A 23,326-nucleotide genomic window follows, 5' to 3' on the forward strand; every position below is an offset into this window, starting at 1 on the left:
CTTCCCGGTAAGGTTTATTCAGGTGTACTGGAGAGGAGGCTACGCCGGATAGTCGAACCTCGGATTCAGGAGGAACAGTGTGGTTTTTGTCCTGGTCGTGGAACTGTGGACCAGCTCTATACTCCCCGCAGGGTTCTTGAGGGTGCATGGGAGTTTGCCCAACCAGTCTACATGTGCTTCGTGGACTTGGAGAAGTCATTCGACCGTGTCCCTCGGGAAGTCCTGTGGGGAGTGCTCAGAGAGTATGGGGTATCGGACTGTCTTATTGTGGCGGTCCGCTCCCTGTACGATCAGTGCCAGAGCTTGGTCCGCATTGCCGGCAGTAAGTCGAACACATTTCCAGTGAGGGTTGGACTCCGCCAAGGCTGTCCTTTGTCACCGATTCTGTTCATTACTTTTATGGACAGAATTTCTAGGCGCAGTCAAGTCGTTGAGGGTTTCCGGTTTGGTGACCGCAGGATTAGGTCTCTGCTTTTTGCAGATGATGTGATCCTGATGGCTTCATCTGACCGGGATCTTCAGCTCTCACTGGATCGGTTCGCAGCCGAGTGTGAAGCGACCGGAATGAGAATCAGCACCTCCAAGTCCGAGTCCATGGTTCTCGCCTGGAAAAGGGTGGAATGCCATCTCCGGGTTGGGGAGGAGACCCTGCCCCAAGTGGAGAAGTTCAAGTACCTAGGAGTCTTGTTCACGAGTGGGGGGGAGTGGATCGTGAGATCGACAGGCGGATCGGTGCGGCGTCTTCAGTAATGCAGACGTTGTACCGATCCGTTGTGGTGAAGAAGGAGCTGAGCCGGAAGGCAAAGCTCTCAATTTACCGGTCGATCTACGTTCCCATCCTCACCTATGGTCATGAGCTTTGGGTCATGACCGAAAGGATAAGATCACGAGTACAAGCGGCCGAAATGAGTTTCCTCCGCCGTGTGGCGGGGCTCTCCCTTAGAGATAGGGTGAGAAGCTCTGCCATCCGGGAGGAACTCAAAGTAAAGCCGCTGCTCCTTCACATCGAGAGGTGCCAGATGAGGTGGTTCGGGCATCTGGTCAGGATGCCACCCGAACGCCTCCCTAGGGAGGTGTTTAGGGCACGTCCAACCGGTAGGAGGCCACGGGGAAGACCCAGGACACGTTGGGAAGACTATGTCTCCCGGCTGGCCTGGGAACGCCTCGGGATCCCCCGGGAAGAGCTAGACGAAGTGGCTGGGGAGAGGGAAGTCTGGGTTTCCCTGCTTAGGCTGCTGCCCCCGCAACCCGACCTCGGATAAGCGGAAGAAGATGGATGGAAGATGGATGGATGGATAATGGATGTAGATTATGTCTGTAGTTATGACATTTTTTTTGCTTGCATTTGAAAAAAAAGATTTTGTCACTTATGATTGATTTGTTTGTTTTTTTAATAATCAAAAATAATTTGACAAATCAATTATTTATGTGCAGACATTAGGGACAGATTTTTCCAGTATATTATGATGATTATGGTGATGATTAGTGGATATCACTTTTTAAAACAATGTATTTACTTTATTATGTCTCTAAATTACTAGCTGTGATACATTACACAATATTATTTGTCCAATGGATTATAATATATGTAAATTACAATAATATAGTTGTAATAAACAAGTAGTAATCACTCATACACAGTTTATGTCAAAATATTATAAAAAGCTACTTTCCTCTGTTCTACAAAAAAAAAAAAAAAAAATAGCATACCTGTTCCTTGTGTTTTCTGCACACGAACGTTTTTTTGTCAGGGACCCTCTCAGAATCTGCAGATCGTGACAAACTCGTGCACAGATCACAACCACAGCTGCAACTTTTTCGACTTCAATATTGCACATCGTATACCAGATACTGACACTGCCATACCATGCAGACTTTGTCTATATCCAGCCCGACAGGTGACCTTAGCAACCAATCACACGCTTTTGCGTCTGCAGAGGTAAATTTGCTGGGCTTTCTGCTCTTGAAATGTATCATTCATACGCTTTTTCGCAGAAAAGTTGTAGCCTCGGTTTGCAGTATGGATAATCCATTTGAATAAGTGACCAAAGCAGGGGTCAGCGTTGAAAAGAACTCTGCAGCGTTAGCATAACATTAAACAATATTTATTCTGCACTGTAAAAAAATCCATTGTAAATTTACAGCAAATTGCTGGATGGCTTTCACTCTTACATGTACTCTAATTTACAGTGAAAATGACAATGAATTGCTATTAATTGCTCGGAAATATAAGCATATTGTAATTTTAAGGTAATTTGTTGTAATGTGGGAATAGATGGTAGAGCGGCTGTCCAGCAACTTGAGGGTTCCTGGTTCGAATCCAGCTTTCGCCATCATGTCCTTAGGCAAGACACTTATCCCACCGTTCCCCGACACTGGTATATGAATGTGAATGAATGATACGTGGTGGTCTAGGGGCCTTAGGCGCAAATTGGCAGCCATGCTTCCATCAGTCCAGGGCAGCTGTGGCTCCAAATGTAGCTTACCACCATCCCTGTGTGGATGTGGAGTGAATGAATGATGGGTTCTCAGTTCTCTGTGAAGCGCTTTCAGTGTCTCAAAATCTAAATCTAATCCATTATCATTTTTTATTAATCTTAGAGTAAATTTTGAATGAAGTATTTTAAAATACTGTTACATGCTGTGAAATCCCGATAAGTTTTACAACGTGTCTGCAACCCGACTAATGCGACATCGCTGCCAAAATGCGCAAACAAAAATGCAATTTTTGTCATTAAAAAAACGTGCCTCTCTGTCCTCCACTTTGCTTTGGATTAAACCCTCAACATTTCCTAACCAGCTCATGGTGTCACTAAACATTTCATCCGTGTGTGTGTGTGTGTGTGTGTGTGTGTGTGTGTGTGTGTGTGTGTGTGTGTGTGTGTGTGTGTGTGTGTTTGGTAGGCTAAAGGTTGGTGGCAGTAGGCGGGGTGGAAGCCACCCACTTCACCCCGTATGTGTTTTGTTCCACTTTAGCTTTCTCCTGAAGGACATCTCCTCACCTATCTAGAGAAAATCTCGTGTCGTGGCAGCGTTTGAAGATGCCACTGTCACGCTCCTTGTCCATGACATCCCTAAGCGGCGTACTGCCAGCATGGGAGGAGGATGAGCTGCCTGTGGAAGACCTGCTGCTGTTTGAGGTGGCCTGGGAAGTCACCAATAAAGGTGAGCTCTGCATGTGTATAGCGGCAAATACATTTTGGGAAAAACACATCAAACACATATTATGATTATGTGGGTCAAATCGTAGAGGAAATTCAAGTGTGTTGCATTTTCGGTTAAACTCTGAGCTCCTCACAGAGTAAATATTGGAAGTCAAAGAAATTAGAGATAGCCTCTGAAGGGTTAAACATTAAGCTGCAGATAAGTGGTCCCAGTCCACAATGTAAAGAACCCTAACTATTAAAAACACATTAATTGGTTTATCAATGCAAACGCTCCACATCGCAGTGGATCATCCGTCATGTTTGCATTAAACCTTTAGATGGAGGGATGACATACTGTATTTATGCTTAATCCATAATTATCATTTATTCATAAACAAGGTTTCTGTCAGTTATGTACTCTGGTATTTATTATTGCATTTATCTATATTCACTTAATCCCTTCATTATATTATCTGTTTTTTATTTTCCATCCATCCATCCATCTTCTTCCGCTTATCCGAGGTCGGGTCGCGGGGACAGCAGCCTAAGCAGGGAAGCCCAGACTTTCCTCTCCCCAGCCACTTCGTCCAGCGCTTCCCGAGGGGATCCCGAGGCGTTCCCAGGCCAGCCGGGAAACATAGTCTACCCAACGTCTTCCCCATGGCCTACCAGTCGGATGTGCCCGAAACACCTCCCGGTGGAGGCGTTCAGGTGGCATCCTGACCAGATGCCCGACCCACCTCATCTAGCTCCTCTCGATGTGGAGGAGCAGCGGCTTTACTCTGAGCTCCTCCCGGATGACAGAGCTTCTCACCCTATCTCTAAGGGAGAGACCCGCCACCCGGCGGAGTAAGCTCATTTCGGCCGCTTGTACCTGTGATCTTGTCCTTTTGGTCATAACCCAAAGCTCATGACCATAGGTGAGGATGGGAACGTAGATCGACCGGTAAATTGAGAGCTTTGCCTTCCGGCTCAGCTCCTTCTTCCCCACAACGGATCGATACAGTGTCCGCATTACTGAAGATGCCGCACTGAACCACCTGTTGATCTCACGATCCACTCTTCCCTCACTCGTGAACAAGACTCCGAGGTACTTGAACTCCTCCACTTTTATTTTCCATTTACTGCTATTGTTTATTTATTCTCATCATTCATTCTCATTTTAATTATTTAGAAAGAATACTTAAAACTTAAATTACTTTTAAATAATGAAAAATCATAGCTCCAATATATAAATAATAATAGAAAAAATCTTAAAAAACGTTTATCTCAATATTTTTTTTATAAATGTATATATTTCTGCATGTCCAGACTATCTATCAATCAATCAATCAATCAATCAATCAATTTTTATTTATAAAGCTCTAAATCCCCCCTCTAGGGGACCGAAAGCAATGGATGTCGAGCGGGTCTAACATGATACTGTGAAAGTTCAATCCATAGTGGATCCAACACAGCCGCGAGAGTTCAGTTCAAAGCGGATCCAAGACAGCAGCGAGAGTTCCATCCACAGGAAACCATCCCAAGCGGAGTCGATGTCCCCAATCAATACACAGGCGAGCGGTCCATCCTGGGTCCCGACGAGCGGTCCGTCCTGGGTCCCGACTCTGGACAGCCAGTACTTCATCCATGGCCATCAGACCGGACCCCCTCCACAAGGGAGGGGGGGACAGAGGAGTAAAAGAAAAGAAGCAGCAGATCAACTGGTCTAAAAAGGAGGTTTATTTTAAGGCTAGAGTATACAAATGAGTTTTAAGGTGAGACTTAAATGCTTCTACTGAGGTAACATCTCGAACTTTTACCGGGAGGGCATTCCAGAGTACTGGAGCCCGAACGGAAAACGCTCTATAGCCCGCAGACTTTTTTTGGGCTTTAGGAATCACTAATAAGCCGGAGTCCTTTGTACGCAGATTTCTTGCCGGGACATATGGTACAATACAAATGGCAAGATAGGATGGAGCTAGACCATGTAGTATTTTATACGTAAGTAGTAAAACCTTAAAGTCACATCTTAAGTGCACAGGAAGCCAGTGCAGGTGAGCCAGTATACGCGTAATATGATCAAACTTTCTTGTTCTTGTCAAAAGTCTAGCAGCCGCATTTGGTACCAACTGTAATCTTTTAATGCTAGACGTGGGGAGACCCGAAAATAATACGTTACAGTAATTGAGACTATAAACAGGGACATCCTGTAAAAACATCAAATATAAATATATTTGTTAATTTTTTTATTAAAAACAAATATTTAAAAAAATTGCAAATATGTTGAAATATTTTTTCTGTTTTAAACATATTTGTCAATAATAATAGTTAAATTCAAATAATTTGTAAATAAATATTTTTTAAATAAGTAATTGCTATTTAAAAGGATATTTATTTTATTATGTTATAGTTTATACATTACAATGTGTTTACTATTGGATAAACAAGATACAATTATATTATATATTTTTTAAATAAGTAATTAATATATTTAAAGTTTGATGCACTATGGTACATATTTTACTCTCAGATTAAACATATTAAACACATGCTTTTATTAATATATATTTTTTAAATTATATATTTTTCAAGTAATTTAAATTAAATTTTTTTGGTAAATAATTGTTTTATTTATTATTCAATACATTCATCCATTCGTTCGTTTTGTACCGCTTGTCCCTTTTATTTTACTTAAGTATTGTTTTTGAATAGTTTATGTGGATACTATATCTTCAGACTTTATAGACACCCAATATAGTTTTTGAAATAATATGCTCAGTTGAATAAATCCTTATACTGTGTACATACTATATGCTGTTATATACACTGTCTATATTGTCTATGAGTTAGTGGCTTTGCTAAAAGTGGTTATAATGTCCAGTTTACTGTTCTATAGATGCTGTCCTCTGATGTACTTTAACATCATTCTGGCCTGACGTCAATCATCATATCAGTGTTTTGTTTGTTTTGCTCACTAAAGCACAGGAAAAAAAGGAAAACATTTCCAAGCGTTTTAAATGTTACAACATAACAAATTCTGGCCATGAACCTTTATTGCACAACAAAAAAAATATCAATGACCACTGTAGAGACATGCCAATAATGTTAAAAAATAAATTTTTATGTTATATGCTGTGCATATTAGTTAGATTAAATACTAGAATCCCTGAACATTGCTCCAAAGTACATGTTTTGTGTTGATTTATTGTGAATACAAAACTAAACATATACTTATGCAAAGGCAGTAAAATATGATCAAACAAGGCAGCAGCTAAAGGACTGCCCCGTTTATTCTTTTTTTTATCACACAGGAAAAACCCGACAGGTAAACAGCTGATTTTATAACTTCCGGCGCTGACACAAGACAACCATGTGACTCACGTCCCAAATGTGACATAGGGTGAAGAAATTCACTGCAGTACTAAGACTATAGTGACCATAAACAATTAGCTTCTACAGCAGGGGTGCCCAAAGTCAAGTTAAAGTTAAAGTACCAAAGATTGTCACACACACACGAGGTGTGACGAAATTATTCTCTGCATTTGACCCATCACCCTTGATCACCCCCTGGGAAGTGGGGGGAGCAGTGAACGGCAGCGGTGTTTGGCATAGGGGCCATCTGTGGCCAGTGACTCGTTTGTCATTGGCCCTAGGCACATTACAAAAACTCCAGCAAAAATTGGGAAAACAGCAAGAAACACAATGAGAAAAACGCCAACTGTTGAAAACAGCCAATAATAACGACACAAATCTTTGTCTTTCAAAAATACAAAAATTAAAATAAAATGTAAATATAAATATATATATATATATATATATATATACACATTTATATATATATACGGTAGTCGAGGTTACTGTGGTTTATCTGTTATACAGTGCTCGATACTGGGGTAGTGAGGAATATATGTTAGGTCAGGAAAAACACAGAGGCTATTTCATCCCTACAAGCCTGTTATTAGCAGAACCCTCACATCCCAGGACCCGAGCTAAAACAGATACCACCCCACGGGGGTGATTATATATATATATATATATATATATATATATATATATATATATATATATATATATATATATATATATACAGTATATATATCTATATATATATATATATATATAAAACATAGTTGCAAATTCGGGAGTCCCTCGGAAAATTCGGGAGGGTTGGCAAGTATGCAATAAACATCTCTAATAATACTGTAAATAGAAACTACGCTGCTATAGTTAACTATATTTAACTACAGAAGGTAACTTTATTTAACTACAGCATTGTACAAAATAGAAGCCAATTTATTTGAATGAATGTATACATTTCCAAATGCTTCATAAATATTTCATACATTTTGTGAGCATTTAAAAAAAAAATACAATGGATTAATTTATTTCCAAAATATGTTAAAAATTATTCTAATATATTTTTTAAAATAGTTAATTAGAGGCAATTAAAATAGTAGATGACGGACTGCTACGTTTTCGTAAGTTGTTTAATTTGAAATTTATTTAAATTATTATTTAATATCTTAATAGAGGCCATTTGTTTTTCAATAGCAAACAATAGTAAACAATAGTTAGTGTAATTAAAGAAAAATACTTTGCATACCGCTGCACTTCGCAATAGTGATTGTGCAAGTCTATTTACAATTGTGTCAAGCATAACAAAAATAGCAGAAAGCTTTAAGAGTGGTTGTCATTTGACTGTCATGTGACTGTACCAGGAATGGGCTTCTCCAAAATGGCGGTGTGTCAGGTAAAATGGCTAATTTACAAAAGTTTTTTTTCCTTATTAAAGGTAATTTTAAAGCCATTCGACGGCTCTAATTAAACTATATTTGCTATATTTCCTGGGTAAACTAATACAAAACTTTTTTGCTAAGATATGTTTATGAGTGGTTGTCATCTGCCAGGAAATGGCGTCCCCACAATGGCATTGTGTCACGTAAGCTATAGCTAATTTCCAAAATTGTATTTGCCATTTAACAATTATAATGTTTTAATAGTGTGTCAAATATAACACTTTTACGGTTATTACTACATTTATTCACAGAAAGCAAGCTAGTTTGATAGTGCTATCTGGCTTTTAGCTAATGCCTATGGAAATCCGGTTGTGACTCATTTGTCGAAATAGTAAAAATGCTCATTAGACACTTGATTACTGCCACTGTTTCAATTTTATACATGGATGTTATTTGTTTTAATTCATAGGACATTTTTGTTTTCACAAAAACATGTCATGTTGAGTTCTTCTCAAATAATGAATACATTCGCTACAAACTATGAATGTATACTCACACAGCTTGAGTATGAATTAGTAATATTTTCATTCAAAAAACATTACAACTGTGTTCTGTGAATTCCATTTGGTCTGTGGGACAGCCACCCTAATTTTTCCTTTAAAGCGCAATTCGTTACCTTGTTTGTGTTATTGTGGGTTACTAAGATGTGAAGAGAATTTGTTTTCAGGGATTTTTGTTAATTGGGATTGGGCGGAAATAGAACATTTTGCGAATATTAAATGTTTTTTGTGATGTTTTTTTTCCCTGCAGTCGGTGGAATCTACACTGTGATCCAGACAAAGGCTAAGATCACTGTGGACGAATGGGGGGAGAACTACTTCATGCTTGGGCCATACTTTGAACACAATTTTAAGACACAAGTTGAGGCCTGCAAGCCGCCAATTCCCAGCATCCAAAATGCCATGGACGCCCTGATCCACAATGGCTGTCAGGTGAGAGATTTGTACATTTTGTCTCATAAAAAGGTGAATGTTCATTGTGAGGTGTGGATACAAATATCACAACAATTTAGAACATACAAGGTGGCTACGTAGTGTAATTAAATGGCTTTAAAGACATTGGAGCTAAAAAAATGGTCAATGTCGTTATGGACTAATGTTTTTTATTATTCCAATTAGAAAGTGTACTCTGACATTTTGAATGTCAATACTACATTTTATCTTGTGTTTTTATATAGATATCAATACAGAGTAGTATCTGGAAATGGGATTTTGCTCAATTCTTTCTATTATATATGTATTGCATTAATTGCATTAAAGCAATAATACCAATTTGTGTTAGGCTACTAAGGAAGAGAAATTATTTACTGAATTCATTTATTTTTCCACTTTTTGATAAGTGTATGTCCACAAATCAAAACAATTATAACAACCTATACTGTGTAAAAATGTTTTACTTTGACATTCAGTTCAATCCAGTAAATACGGATTTCTTGTAATTGATAGAGGTGACCACTAGATGGCAGTCATACACCATAACCCTCCATTATTGAGCGCATTACTTGGATTACTAGAAGCACTAGTAGTTATTTTTGACATGTTAAAAACAAAGAGAAATAAATAATAAGAAGAGGAAATTATCTTAATAACATAACAGTAAAGTACAGAAATATAAACAAATACCAATAAGGCCTCATCGTATATATGACATGATTAATTTAATCGGTGATGATGCATATATTTTCTTTTAAAAAAGCTAAACAAATGTTTTGCATGTATTTGAAAACAAATCTTCTGTATTAGTTATTAGTATACACATATATTTGTTCTTATATGATATCATTTTAATCTATTTTTTTAAATTTCTGCTGCTTATTGTACAATGTAAAACAGGCTGCACTATAAAATAAATAACTTGTGGTTGTTAATTGATGTTCTCCACAATTAAGTCACTATAAAACTAAGCACACAAATGAAAGTACGTTAATATACATATGAAGTGCACATACATGTAGGAATCTTGTTAAATTAATAATATAGTTTGGAATAAACTGAAAAAAGCAATACAATTATGTGGTAGGAAGATTGCCTCTAATGCTGCTAGCTCAATGCTCACGTACAATGGACCACCTCCTTAGCTGCCTATCCCAGCTGCACTTGGCAGAAGGCAAGGTACACCCTGGGCAAGTCGCCGCCTCATCGCATGGCCTATTGCAATTATATTTTTGTTTTTTTAAACTATTTTGATTATAGGTTTATTTTGGCCGCTGGCTAATCGAGGGTAGTCCGTATGTTATCCTGTTTGATATTGGCTCTGCGGCCTGGAACCTGGACCGTTGGAAGGGGGACCTGTGGGAGACCTGCAACATTGGTCTGCCATACCAAGACCGAGAAGCCAACGACTCACTCATCTTCGGCTCCCTGATTGCCTGGTTCTTTAAAGAGGTTAGGTCTTTCTCTGTGTGCACTGCTGGTGCATGAGTCCTGACTCTCTACGTCTTCTTTATTGGCTGCCCTTCTTTCTCTTGCCTGTGTGTCTGTCTTACCGTCTGGGAGTCTGAGAGTAAGCTATGAGTTGACCCAGTGTCATATAAATGTACTGACCATGTCGATCTACTTGTTTTGTTTTTAGTTAACAGACCAGCTTGGAGACAATCCAAATGTCATCGCTCACTTCCATGAGTGGCAGGCAGGTCCAGGGCTTATTCTCTGTCGCTCTCGTAAGATCCCCATGGCAACGGTTTTTACTACTCATGCAACTCTGCTGGGACGGTACCTCTGCGCTGGAAATGTTGACTTTTACAACAACCTAGACAAGGTAATCTTTGCAGTGTTAGTTTATTGTTTAGTTTATTGTTAATAATATTAATGTTAGTAATGTAATCTCAAACAAAAAATTTATTAATCATTTTTTTTATAATTTATGACAATTTTAGTTTTAACAAAATATGATAAATACAAATAATTATGAAAAAAAACTAAGATAATACAGGAAAGAAAAAAAAATATATACATATAACAAAATCATCTTTAGTGTAAACTTCATTCTGCCTATTTGTTAATATAGCTCACAAAAGTAAGTAGACCCCTAAAATTTCTGCAAATATTTTTTGATATCCTTAATGAGACAATGCTGAAAAAAATGACACAGACTTTGCCGTCTATACTGCTGACAATACAAGTGAGTATACTACCCTACAAATTAGGTCTAGTGAAGTGTGAAAGGGGAGCAGGTGTGTTAAATTATCTCACACTCTTTCATACTGCTCACTGGAAGTTCAGCATGTGTCACCTCATAGTAAAGAACGAAGAATGTGGAAACAAAGTAATGGGGCATCTGATGGAAGGGAGAGAAGTACAAGGTCTCTAATGTTCATCAGATGCTGTAATGAAGGATTGAATTAGGAGAATACCAAAAAAAACCATGATTATTCAGGCAGCGTTAGAAAGCAAAGTATTCACACTTTTGGTTCAATTTACACATTTTCTCTTCGAGGTGTACTCACTGTGCTAGTAGTTTAGATATTAATAGCCGTATGTTTAGTCATTTTGAGGACACAATACATGTACACTCCAAAATAATTGTAAACTAACTACTTCACACAATTATATCAAAATGTCATTTGTTCAGTGTTGTACCATTAAAAGATACAATGTTTGCAGGAAGGTTTGGGGTGCACTAATTTATATGAGGTATGTCTGTATTGTATTTGGAGCACCCGTCCCCATTACAAAATGTTTTCACATGTTTTTATTTAGGTGAAATTATTTTTATACTTTTTAATCAAACTTGAATTTAATTTGAGACGTGTTTTGTACCAAGACAAATTCATGGGAAAGAGATAGTTCAATACTATTTTTTTGTTAAATTTTAACACGAATAAAGCATAAATCTTATTAAATCAACACTGATTCGAACACAGATTTTGCATCTTACAAAACAATGAACAATGCTCTACACCACTGGAGAAATTTGCCATTATATTTTTGTCACTGACAGGGCAGAAAGCGGCAAAGAATACATTTGCAGCACAATTTAATATAAAGTGTCCTGTCATTTGTTATCGGCATTTATTATGCGCTTCTCCACACCAACCAGTCCGACCCACAGCTTGTGGGGACCTATGCATTGTGTGTGTGTTCCGCTTATATGGCGGGGCAATCCTGGGCTTTATAAATGTGATCAGCCTCTTAATTATTTGGTCTAGGTGTAGATAGGGTCGATGGTATCATTTCCATGCACATGCACATCAATACTGTAAATAATATGTAACTGTCTCCATATGTGACCCTAATGATTACCCTATTTCAAAAAGGGCCAAATAGGAAATAGCTGTAATGACCCCTGCAGTTTTCCAGTTTTATTTTTGCTATTAATATGTACAGTACCACTTCCGTTTTTGTATATGAAACTTTTCCTATGATTCGTTTTTTTTAAATGTTTGCCAAAAATGTTTTGTATACCATTGTATGGCCAAAAATTACACGTAACAAAGTGGTCCGTTTGCCCACAAATCATTCCCCAAAATCGAGTGCCAACATGAACAATCGTATTGATTGGTGACGCAGTCTCTGATTTTTTTTTTTATTGAGTACAATTGCAAATGGGCCCAAAGGAAACTGCAAGACTAATGAAGGAAGTGATGAACTCGACTTGAATTCAAGAAAAAACTTGTAGCAAAATACAAATGTGGCTCTCCACTACCCTCCTCCTTGTTCACTAAAGGTAAAAATTATGTTAAATGTTCATTTATTAATTTAAGTCGTCATTTATATGTATTTTGCATTGTTTTGTCATGTAAAACTATAGTTATTCTTTATATGTTTTGTGTTAAAGGAGCCCTATCATGCAAAACCAACTTTTCTTACCTAGTGGTACCTGCTGTTGTGCATTTGAGATCTGCATAAATCTGGAAAATTTGAAATCAAAGCATGGAGGCATTGCGGAAATATTTATAAAACCATCTTGTTTTCTTATCTACTTTCTTCCAAATGGTACGTTTGAAATGTGCACAATGGGTGACTTCACCAATTAGGAACATCGTCAGCAGGCCATCCATACATGGTATAATTCTACCCAGACTGCCTTGCGCACATCCGTCAATTTTGGTTTATGCACGCGCATCTGTAGTTAAGTTCAAAATGCCCAAGATCGACTCGAAGAACGAAAATGCTGGTTGTATTACCCAATTCAGGATCCTATTCAAACCTCCAGTCTCATCTGAAGAATTAGGAAGTGTCTGGCTAACCTTTTTGTTTTGCGGTAATGTGCCTTCAGCCTGTGAAAAAGTTGCTTCAAGTGTGTGCCAAGAAGAGTCCTCCTCCTCCACCACCAAACTTTCACAAAAAGATGGGTTTTCCGAAAAACTACTTTTAATTGCGGGCTCGGTGACTACTATCTATGGCATTTGTAGCAGGTTACTAGCTAAAACCGAAGTACCACTGTACTGTTTACAGTACACCAAGTTGCCAATTTATTTTACCGCTCACTTCATAACATACATTAAACCTAAGAGAGGGTAAAAAGCTGTTCCTATCCATTATCCACTCTTACAAATAGTTTGAACTCACTAATGTGGGTACGGATGTAATTTTGCACACAGACTGAAAAATATTGTAGACCTTTCCAAACACTTAGATTATCATTAATGATTCTGAAATGTGCGTAAATGGGTGAGGACAAGGGGTTGTAATTGGCTCATTGTAAAGGTCAACATGGAGCAAAAGGCCACTCTCTGGTTCAGTGGGTAATTGACCACAAAGGTGTACTGTTTGACCTAAACAGTTAATCCATATTTAGTTCATCTGTTTTATTGTTGAAATGATGCCAAGTATGAATGTTGCACTTTGCATATTGAGAACACATTATGATGGACACACATCCAGAGGTTGTAAATGAACACCATTACCATATCATGTTGATTTATACCCAAAACCCTCAAGAAAGAACCTTATTGATTTTTAATGATACCTCATCAAGAGAAGGGAATGATCCATTGATCTAGCTTATCAACAAGTAGGTGCTGTTAATTAGAATTATTTTAGGATTATTATACAGACAAGTAAGCACATAGGTTAACGTACATTGATTTAAAGTTGACTCTCATGCTTAATTAGGTTCAAAATGGGAGCACTGTTTTTTTAAATGTTTATAATAACAGTGATTATGTCATGATTGGCCATCGCTGTAGTAATAAGGATAATCACAAAAAGCGCACTCTTAATGGAGTGAGGAAAAATAACAAAGGATGCCCACAAAAAGTGTAGAGAAACTGAAATTTCACACAAAAGATGTGGAGAGGAAACAGTTACAAGAGCCACAAGAACGAGAAGCGTAAGTGGTGCCAGGGCAGAGGAGATGAAGACGACTGGAAGGGTGAAGCTTCAAGAATCTACTTGCGCACAGTGAATGGACTTTAGAGCTTAAGAAGAAATGGGTATCAGATGTGCGCGGAGGGGGTTCCGCCCATGACCCAAAACCCAGGTTCTGCAACAAAAAGAAGACAGGAGGCCGCAGAGCTGCCACATTAATCAATTAATATATCAACATTAATTACCTCGCTGCTTGGCACTCTGCATCAAGGGTTGGAATTGGGGGTTAAATCACCAAAATGATTCTCGGGCGCGGCCACCGCTGCTGCTCACTGCTCCCCTCACCTCCCAGGTATTGAGGGTGATGGGTCAAATGCAGAGGATACTAACAAATGCATGAGTAATTATCCCAGCATTTGTGGTGGGCAAAATAGGAGGAATTATGGTAAAATTACAGCGATGAAAGGAGGCTGTTTTATTCACACTCTTAATGTGTGACTCAAGTGAGGGAATTCGGTTGGTTTGGTTGCCAAAAGTTAAGGTGGTATTATTAGATAAGCAGGACCGATTATCAACATTTCTGTTTTCTTAGCGTTAAGATGCATAAAGTTGCTGGTTATCTATTGTTTGATCATGACGGATGAACTTCTTTACACTCGTATAAAACAATTAAACCTATTAAGGCCCAAGCTGTTTGTTTACATTCTTTTTTAAGATTTATCTTTGCTATTTGGGCTTATTGGACCCTATCTAGAATAAAAACTAAGAATCATCTTTTGATATGATGTACTTAGTCCATAAGGGATATATTGGGACTTCGCGGCGAAGTGGGAGAGTGGCCGTGCGTAACCTGAGGGTCCGTGGTTCAATCCCCACCAAGTACAACCTCGTCACGTCCGTTGTGTCCTGAGCAAGACACTTCACCCTTGCTCCTGATGGGTGCTGGTTAGCGCCTTGCATGGCAGCTCCCTCCATCATTGTGTGAATGTGTGTGTGAATGGGTAAATGTGGAAGTAGTGTCAAAGCGCTTTGAGTACCTTGAAAGTAGAAAAGCGCTATACAAGTACAACCCATTTATTTATTTATTATTTATAAGTACACAAACGTGTACTTCATGTGTAGTGACATGCAAAATTTATTTTTTACACTTTTTTTCAAAATTCCATTGTATGTTATACTCTTCTGACACCAGCAGATAGCAGTATAAGTGTCCACATAAGCGGCCATAAGACCCCAATTCAGTAGTGTACACGATTTTGGAAATAAGAGCTAAAAGGTGCTGTCCATGCATGTGGCCACTAATGATCAAATTTAGCTCAATTGGTCTTGATAAGATAATTTTTTTTGTTTAGCATCACTGCCAACAATGTATTGTGATCAGCAGAACAATGAAATACTCTTTCACTAGATAGTGAAATGTCAGTGGCAGGCCATGCGTTTCCCACCTAGGCCTTCAGTGATGTCCAACTTCAATTATTACCTCTCAAAATACCATCATTTATCTCACCACATGACCATTGCTGGAGAAATACTATACAGAAACATATTTATGCACGACTTTGTATTGAACGACCTCAACAGTGTACAAAATGGGCTATTTTCTGACGCATTTAAAAATCAATAAACCCGCATCAGCAATTTAAAGATATCTTATGTGGTACTGTCCAAATTAAAGTTGTAAAAAACATTAAACATGAAAAAATAAGGAAATAAAATATTCAAACTCAAAATTTGTAGCACCCATTCAACGCTGTATAAGCCAGTGGTACCGCTCGTAGTCTGTTGATTTAAGTGGAAGTGGCGGGCAATTCCCCATTTCATCGCCAGGACAGCTAAGCTTGCTTCCAGGGTTGGCCGACGTCGTCTCTCAAGATGTAGTTTCTGTTTAAAATATCCTTCTTGCAAATGGCCTTGCAAATATATACAGTGTGTGCCACCTAATCAACATTTTGTTCTCCTTCTTTGTGGATTAAAAAAGTGAATATTGATGATTTCTCTGCTAGCCCGGTATGGCTACGGTGCAACGCTTCCTGCTTCAGTAAATTGCAACTTGTGATTGGATACTCACTTTGGAGTGACAGGTGACTATCTACAGTAATCACAGTCTCCTTCACGTCAGGCTACCTAGAAAGGCTACTGTCAACAACTTGTGATCTGATTGGCTATCACAACTGTCTGTGAACTGTATGTGTTCCGTTCTTTTACATTAAATTAATCCGCTAACGGTCCATGGTGTGGCTCCGCTGATCTGCATAGCACCGCCGCGGCTCAAAACAGTGAGTATCCAGTCACAGGACGCGTAAATGTTATGTTTAACGTGAGGCCAGCTAGAAGGCCTTACTGACAACACCTCGTGATCTGATTGGCTATCACAATTATCTATCATCTGTATGTGCCCGCATTGTTGATTCTGAAAACTCCGGGAAGATTTCGAACAGCATGGAAACATAACCTAGCTGAATTCTGATTGGATAAAAACTCTAACCTAAAAACAACAGCACTGGAAGGAGCATAATATGACTTGAAGAGAATATGAAGACTTTTAGATATTTAGGGAAAGTCAATTAACAATTACTTATTATTATGACCATGATTTTGGTTATGTTAGGCCAGCAGAGAAGGCCTTGCTGGCCCTGACTGCCCACCACTGTGAAATGTACATCATTTATACAACTGGATATCATAACCATTTAGCCAATTTTGTTCGGCAGTGTATTAGGTATTTCTAAAATTGTAAAGAGTATGTGTGTTTGCTCAATAAAGGTGGGGAAACACGTTACTAACGCAAACAGCGAGCTGTCGACTGGACATAACATTAATATTGTCAAGTTATGGCAGAGTTGCTTGTAACGTGACCCCAGGATGCAGAGACTTGAAGCGACATGCAGGTTAGATGGTTCCCTTTATTAGATAAAGTGGAACAAAATAATATCGGTAATACAAAAACTTAGGAAGACACTATGGCATGCGGAAAACAAAAAAACACATGGTACTTGGAGTCGCACAGCACAAACCAGTAGAGGCTGCAGAAAAGAAACTGTAATGATCCACACCCGTCTAGTGGAAGAGGGCTGACATAAGAAGCACTCTGATTGGCATCTAGGGATAGTTGAGTCCTGATTGTCGATCGGGGATAGGCGTGGAAGCCATCACTCAGTGACAGACAAGGAGGCACACAGGAAAAAAAAAAAAAAATATATATATATACATATATATATATATATATATATATATATATATATATATATATATATATATATATATATATATATATATATATATATATATATACATATATATATTACATGCTGAAGTGAACTATAACCCTTGAGGATAGATTGAATAAGTCCAAAACTAATATAGTCACAAGAGCACTACAAAAGAATCCACATTAACCACCTGGAGCATTTGATGGAGTGAAGTGAAGTGAATTATATTTATATAGCGCTTTTCTCAAGTGACTCAAAGCGCTTTACATAGTGAAACCCAATATGTAAGTTACATTTAAACCAGTGTGGGTGGCACTGGGAGCAGGTGGGTAAAGTGTCTTGCCCAAGGACACAACGGCAGTAACTAGGATGGCACAAGCAGGAATCGAACCTGCAACCCTCAAGTTGCTGGCACGGCCACTCTACCAACCGAGCTATGCCGCCCCAAGGGATGTAATGTTCAGCTTTGATCTTGCTTCCTCTTCAGTTACGCCTATGATACGCACGACCTTCCTTTGGATTGAGTCAAGTCGGCCTAGGGTAGTAGGACTAGCACTCATCCATACCAGCTAAGCATTTTCCTTCACGCTGCGTACCTGAACCTTGTAGACAGTTGCTCTGTCTCTGACATCAAGTTTGCTAGCAACTCTCCTCTTAGCACCCAGTCGTTGGCCTCCTCTTGAAGAAATGTTTGAGATGGGTCAGCTTGCTGTCGATTGTGACTACCAGAATCTCTAGCTCCCCCTTTTCAGCAAATTTGGTAGTGCCAAACTTAAGTTCAAGCTGGATGGGGTTTCTCTTTTTGGATATAGTAACAACCTTGCATTTTGATGGCTCGAAGGTCACCGTCCATCGGTCTGCCCAGGTCCTCATTCTCTCAAGGTCTCTATTTAGGCTTGCTGTCTTGGCCTCAGGATCGTCTGTGTAGTTGATTTCACACAATAACGTGGTGTCATCAGCATAGAAGTAAAGCTGATTTTCAACCTCATCCCCAAGGTCTTCAATGAAGACTGAGAACTGGATTTGGCCAAGTATTAATCCGAGAGGGACTGAAGCATTGATGGAGGCAGAGTTTGATAACAGGCCAGATAGCTCAATTTTGATGGAACAATCCGATGGGTATCTCTTGATCCAGGAAAGCAGTTTACCAGTTATTTCTTCAGAGTAGAGCTTGGAGGAGAGACCGTTCTACCACCCTTTGTCAAAGGAACTTTTGAGGTCAAGGGAAATCACACATACCTCATGGTCTTGGTCAAGAGAGTTTGACAAATTTTGGGTACGGATATTTAGGATGTCTGCTGTGCTGTGGTTTGGTCTGAAGTCAAAGTGTCTGTCTGATATAAATAAGTTGGTTTCCTAGGATGGTTTTCTTATCTATTGCTGTCATGTATACTTGCTGTTCATCTTTCAACACATTAATGTTTGACTTTCCTGACAGGTTGTTTACAGTGTTCCACTATTTCTTGCTGCTGAGACTACCATCTGAAAGCTCCTTCTTTATCTTGATTTCATATCTCCTTCTGGCTATCTTTTCAGCATGGTTGTATTTTAGCACATTGACTTGCGATGCTCGATATAGCTGTGGGATCTTGTTATGATCCGCTGCGGATCATATTTTGATTTAGATTTTTGAGTCTTTTTGTGTTTTCTGTTAGTTTTGGACTCCTTCTGCTCTTGTTTGTGCACCTCTGTTTGGTTTCCATGGTTACTCACTATTTTCACCTGCCGCCTGTTCCGAACGTGCACCTGTCTTGGGATTGCTGTCTTTATTTAAGCCTGCCTTCTCCGTTCATTCGGTCTTGCTTCCTATTTTGTCTTCGCACAACAAGTAACAATGTTTTTTTTTCCTGCTCACTACCTGCTAGCTTCCACGCTAGGCTATTTTGTTTTCTAGCTCCCACGCTAGCTCTTAGTTTTGTCTCAGTCTGATTTATATTTTAAATAAATCATTTTTTCCTACCTGCATGCTGTGTCCGAGGCCCGTCTGCATCCCTGGGAGAGTGAAACCCTCATCACCATGCACCCGACTCGTTACAGTAGGAAGCACGCAAGAAGACGTTCTCTCGCTTCAGGCATTTCGGAGGTTGATTAAGGTGCGTGAATGGTCCTCCGAGCGATGGAGGCAGAGACGCTCCACTGTTCGCCAGATGAAGAAATGATGTGGGGACCTGGAGGAGTGTTGGTCCCAATCGACTCCATCTGGCCCGATGATGTCCGCTCTCAGCCCGCTCACACGCGTCAGCAAAAGCGAAAGTCTTACAAGAAGGCTTTGACCCGCGAAAGAGACACGCAAATCCCACAATCCTCCCCTCCGGAACACAGCCAGCCACAAGCCATCCAGGATTCCCCTCAGGTGTCTGGTACTGTAATTCCATTGATCACTTTGCCAAAGATTTTTCCGGCTGGCCTGTCAATCATGGGGACAGCAGCTATGACGTCCTTCCGTTGACGCCCCCCGATGAAGTCCCCCCGTCCACGTTTGATGACGTCAGAGACAAGGACATTTTTTTTAGTTCGGTAAATTCTTTCTGTCAGCCAGTTACAAATGACTTTGACGCTACAATGAAACACTATCAGGACATTTTTGTTAATTGTAAGTCTAGTCAGTCCCAGTCACCTTTTGATTCTCGAGTTCTGCCCCCTATGTCTTTGGCCCCAACCCCTATGGCTCAAGCTCCGCCCACTCCTCTGTCCACTGCACTTCCTGCTCCAACTCAGCCATCTTTCGAGACACACCTCGAGAAATACTGTCCTGCTTTGATGGATGAGTGGTACCGGAGGGTTCTAATTGAAATGAGACTGGAGGAACAATCCCAAGCGGCGGAGTACACTCCGCCTGCTATTGGGGAGCATAATAGACTTTCTGAACAATCAAAAGGGGAGGAGTCTACCCCCCCTCCTGAAAGAGACACGCAAATCCCACAATCCTCCCCTCCGGAACTCAGCCAGCCACAAACCGTCCAGGATTCCCCTCAGGTGTCTGGTACTGTAATTCCATTGATCACTTTGCCAAAGATTTTTCCGGCTGGCCTGTCAATCATGGGGACAGCAGCTATGACGTCCTTCCGTTGACGCCCCCCGATGACGTCCCCCCGTCCACGTTTGATCGCGTCAGAGACAACGAGATTTTTAAAAATTCGGTAAATTCTTTCTGTCCGCCAGTTACAAATGACTTTGACGCTACAATTAAACACTATCAGGACATTTTTGTTGATTGTGAGTCTAGTGAGTCCCAGTCACCTTTTGATTCTCAAGTTCTGACCCTTATGACTTTGGCCCCAACCCCTATGGCTCAAGCTCCGCCCACTTCTCTGTCCACTGCACTTCCTGCTCCAACTCAGCCATCTTTCGAGACACACCTCGAGAAATACTGTCCTGCTTGGATGGATGAGTGGTACCGGAGGGTTCTAATTGAACTGAGATTGGAGGAACAATCCCAAGCGGCAGAGTACACTCCGCCTGCTTTTGCAGAGCATAATAAACTTTCTGGACAATCAAAAGGGAAGGAGTCTACAATTCCAGACCACGGGGAGCGTGTTTGGTATCCGCTTCTTGAGGGGGAGGGCTAATTCTAGGAAGTGTGCTACGGAGGTAGCACAGCTGCGCCCAGCCAAGACGCAACCTCCGGCGCGGTCACCACCACTAGTCTTTCGGCCCGCCAAGCCGCAACCTCCGGCTAGGCCACCAGCACCTGCCCCAAGTCTGGTTTCCACACCAGCACCTGCCCCAAGTCTGGTTTCCACACCAGCACCTGCTCCAAGTCTGGTTTCCACACCAGCACCTGCCCCAAGTCTGGTTTCCACACCAGCACCTGCCCCAAGTCTGGTTTCCACACCAGCACCTGCCCCAAGTCTGGTTTCCACACCAGCACCTGCCCCAAGTCTGGTTTCCACACCAAAACCTGCCCCAAGTCTGGTTTCCACACCAAAACCTGCCCCAAGTCTGGTTTCCACACCAGCACCTTCCCCAAGTCTGGTTTCCACATCAGCACCTGCTCCAATTCTGGTTTCCACACCAGCACCTGCTCCAAGTCTGGTTTCCACACCAGCACCTTGTCCAAGTCTGGTTTCCACACCAGCCCCTGCTCCAAGTCTGGTTTCCACACCAGCACCTGCTCCAAGTCTGGTTTCCACATCAGCACCTGCTCCAAGTCTGGTTTCCACACCATCACCTGCTCCTAGTCTGGTTTCCACACCAGCACCTGCTCCAAGTCTGGTTCCTATACCAGCACCTGCTCCATGGCTGGTTCCCACACCAGCACCTGCTTCCATGGCGACGACGACGACGCCGCCTCTTGCTTCCACGGCGATGGCGACGCCGACACCGCCTCCTGCTTCCACGACGACGACGACGACACCGCCTCCTGCTTCCAAGGTGACGATGCCGCTTCCCGCTTCCACGGCCATGACGGCTCCGCCTCCTGCTTCCACAGCGACGACGGTTCCGCCTCCTGCTTCCACGGCGATGATGGCGCTGCCTCATGCTTCCACGGCGACGATGGCGCCGCCTTCTGCTTCCACGACGACGTCTCAGCGACCTCGAGCTGGCCTGCTGCGCAAGCAGCAATCAGGGGCCTGCAAGCGGCTCTCTCCGAGGTCAGGGTATGGATGCCAGTGGCGCAAACAGCAGTGACACCCAAGACGTTGTCTTAGAACTCTCCGGCTGATGAACTTCTGGCGCCACTCAGGCCTACCTTCTCTGCCTTTTTCGAGGTCGCCCGCCTCGACAATTGCGGCAGCGGAGTTCCATTCGCCGCCGCCACCTGACTTGTCCCCTATGGATTCGGGGACACGTGGCCTGGCGACCCTCCGCCATGTCCTCCCTCCGCCCTCCCTTGACTCATGAACTGTCTTATAGTTGGGGGGGGTTTGAAGTTTTTCCACGGGACATCTGGAATCTGTCCCTTAAGGGGGGGTGTCCTGTTATAATCCGCTGACCGGATCGTATTTTGATTTAGATTTTTGAGTTTTTTTTGTGTTTTCTGTTAGTTTTGTCTCCTTCGGCTCTTGTTTGTGCACCTCTCAGTTTGGTTTACATGGTTACTGATTATTTTCACCTGGTGCCTGTTCCTAGAGGTTGGTAGTAACGCGCTATATTTACTCCGTTACATCTACTTGAGTAACTTTTGGGATAAATTGTACTTCCAAGAGTAGTTTTTGTGCAACATACTTTTACTTGAGTATATTTATAGAGAAGAAACGCTACTTTTACTCCGCTCCATTTATCTACATTCAGCTCGCTACTCGCTACTTTTTTTTAATCGATCTGTTAATGCACGCTTTGTTTGTTTCGATTTTTTTCAAACACACATTCAAAGTAGGATCTACGCATGCCTGCGTTTCACCAATCACATGCAGTCACTGGTGACGTTGGACCAATCAAACAGAGCCAGGCGGTCACGTGACCGTGACACGTCGAATCCAACTTAAAAAAGTTGAAAAACTTATTGGGGTGTTACCATTTAGTGGTCAATTGTACGGAATATGTACTGTATTGTGCAATCTACTAATAAAAGTTTCAATCAATCAATCAAAAGTGTAAAGGAAAAAAGACACTTTTTATTTCAACCGTACTTCCCGTCAAAAGCCTAAAGGTTGATCGCACAGTTCCTGTCTTCACAATAAAAGTGCCGCTCCATCGCGCCGGCGCTAACAAAATAAGAGTCTCCAAAAGCCAGCGCAAACAAGCTAGCAAGCTACGGAGTTCCGAAAGCAAGCGCAAACAAGCTAGCAAGCTACGGAGTTTGCCGCCAATGTATTTCTTGTAAAGCGTATAAAAACGAATATGGAAGCTGGACAAATAAGATGCCAAAAACCAACGACTTTCATGTGGTATTAGACAGAAAGGAAGAACTTTTTTTTGCCTCCATTTGAAAACGTGGACGTAATCAGCACTATACTGTCTGATTCCAATCAATGCAAGTCATCAGAATCAGATAATAC

The 23,326-nt window shown here is 40.9% G+C and overlaps 1 protein-coding gene across 2 annotated transcripts in view; it reads left to right on the plus strand.

Moving 5' to 3' along the window:
- The first annotated feature begins 2,940 nt into the window (after window positions 1-2,940).
- gys2 (glycogen synthase 2) overlaps window positions 2,941-23,326 on the plus strand; it is a 49,221-nt gene continuing 28,835 nt past the window's right edge. Inside the window, exons 1-4 of one of the 2 annotated variants that reach the window (XM_061913181.1) lie at window positions 2,941-3,165; window positions 8,675-8,856; window positions 10,117-10,308; window positions 10,496-10,681. In XM_061913181.1, the coding sequence (XP_061769165.1) occupies window positions 3,042-3,165; window positions 8,675-8,856; window positions 10,117-10,308; window positions 10,496-10,681 (684 nt within the window). In that variant the 5' untranslated portion in view covers window positions 2,941-3,041. The remainder of the gene's footprint in view (window positions 3,166-8,674; window positions 8,857-10,116; window positions 10,309-10,495; window positions 10,682-23,326) is intronic. The other variant, XM_061913183.1, reaches the window with a different exon arrangement.

The sequence above is a fragment of the Nerophis ophidion genome, linkage group LG10 (genome assembly GCF_033978795.1).
Source record: "Nerophis ophidion isolate RoL-2023_Sa linkage group LG10, RoL_Noph_v1.0, whole genome shotgun sequence".
NCBI lineage: Eukaryota > Metazoa > Chordata > Actinopteri > Syngnathiformes > Syngnathidae > Nerophis > Nerophis ophidion.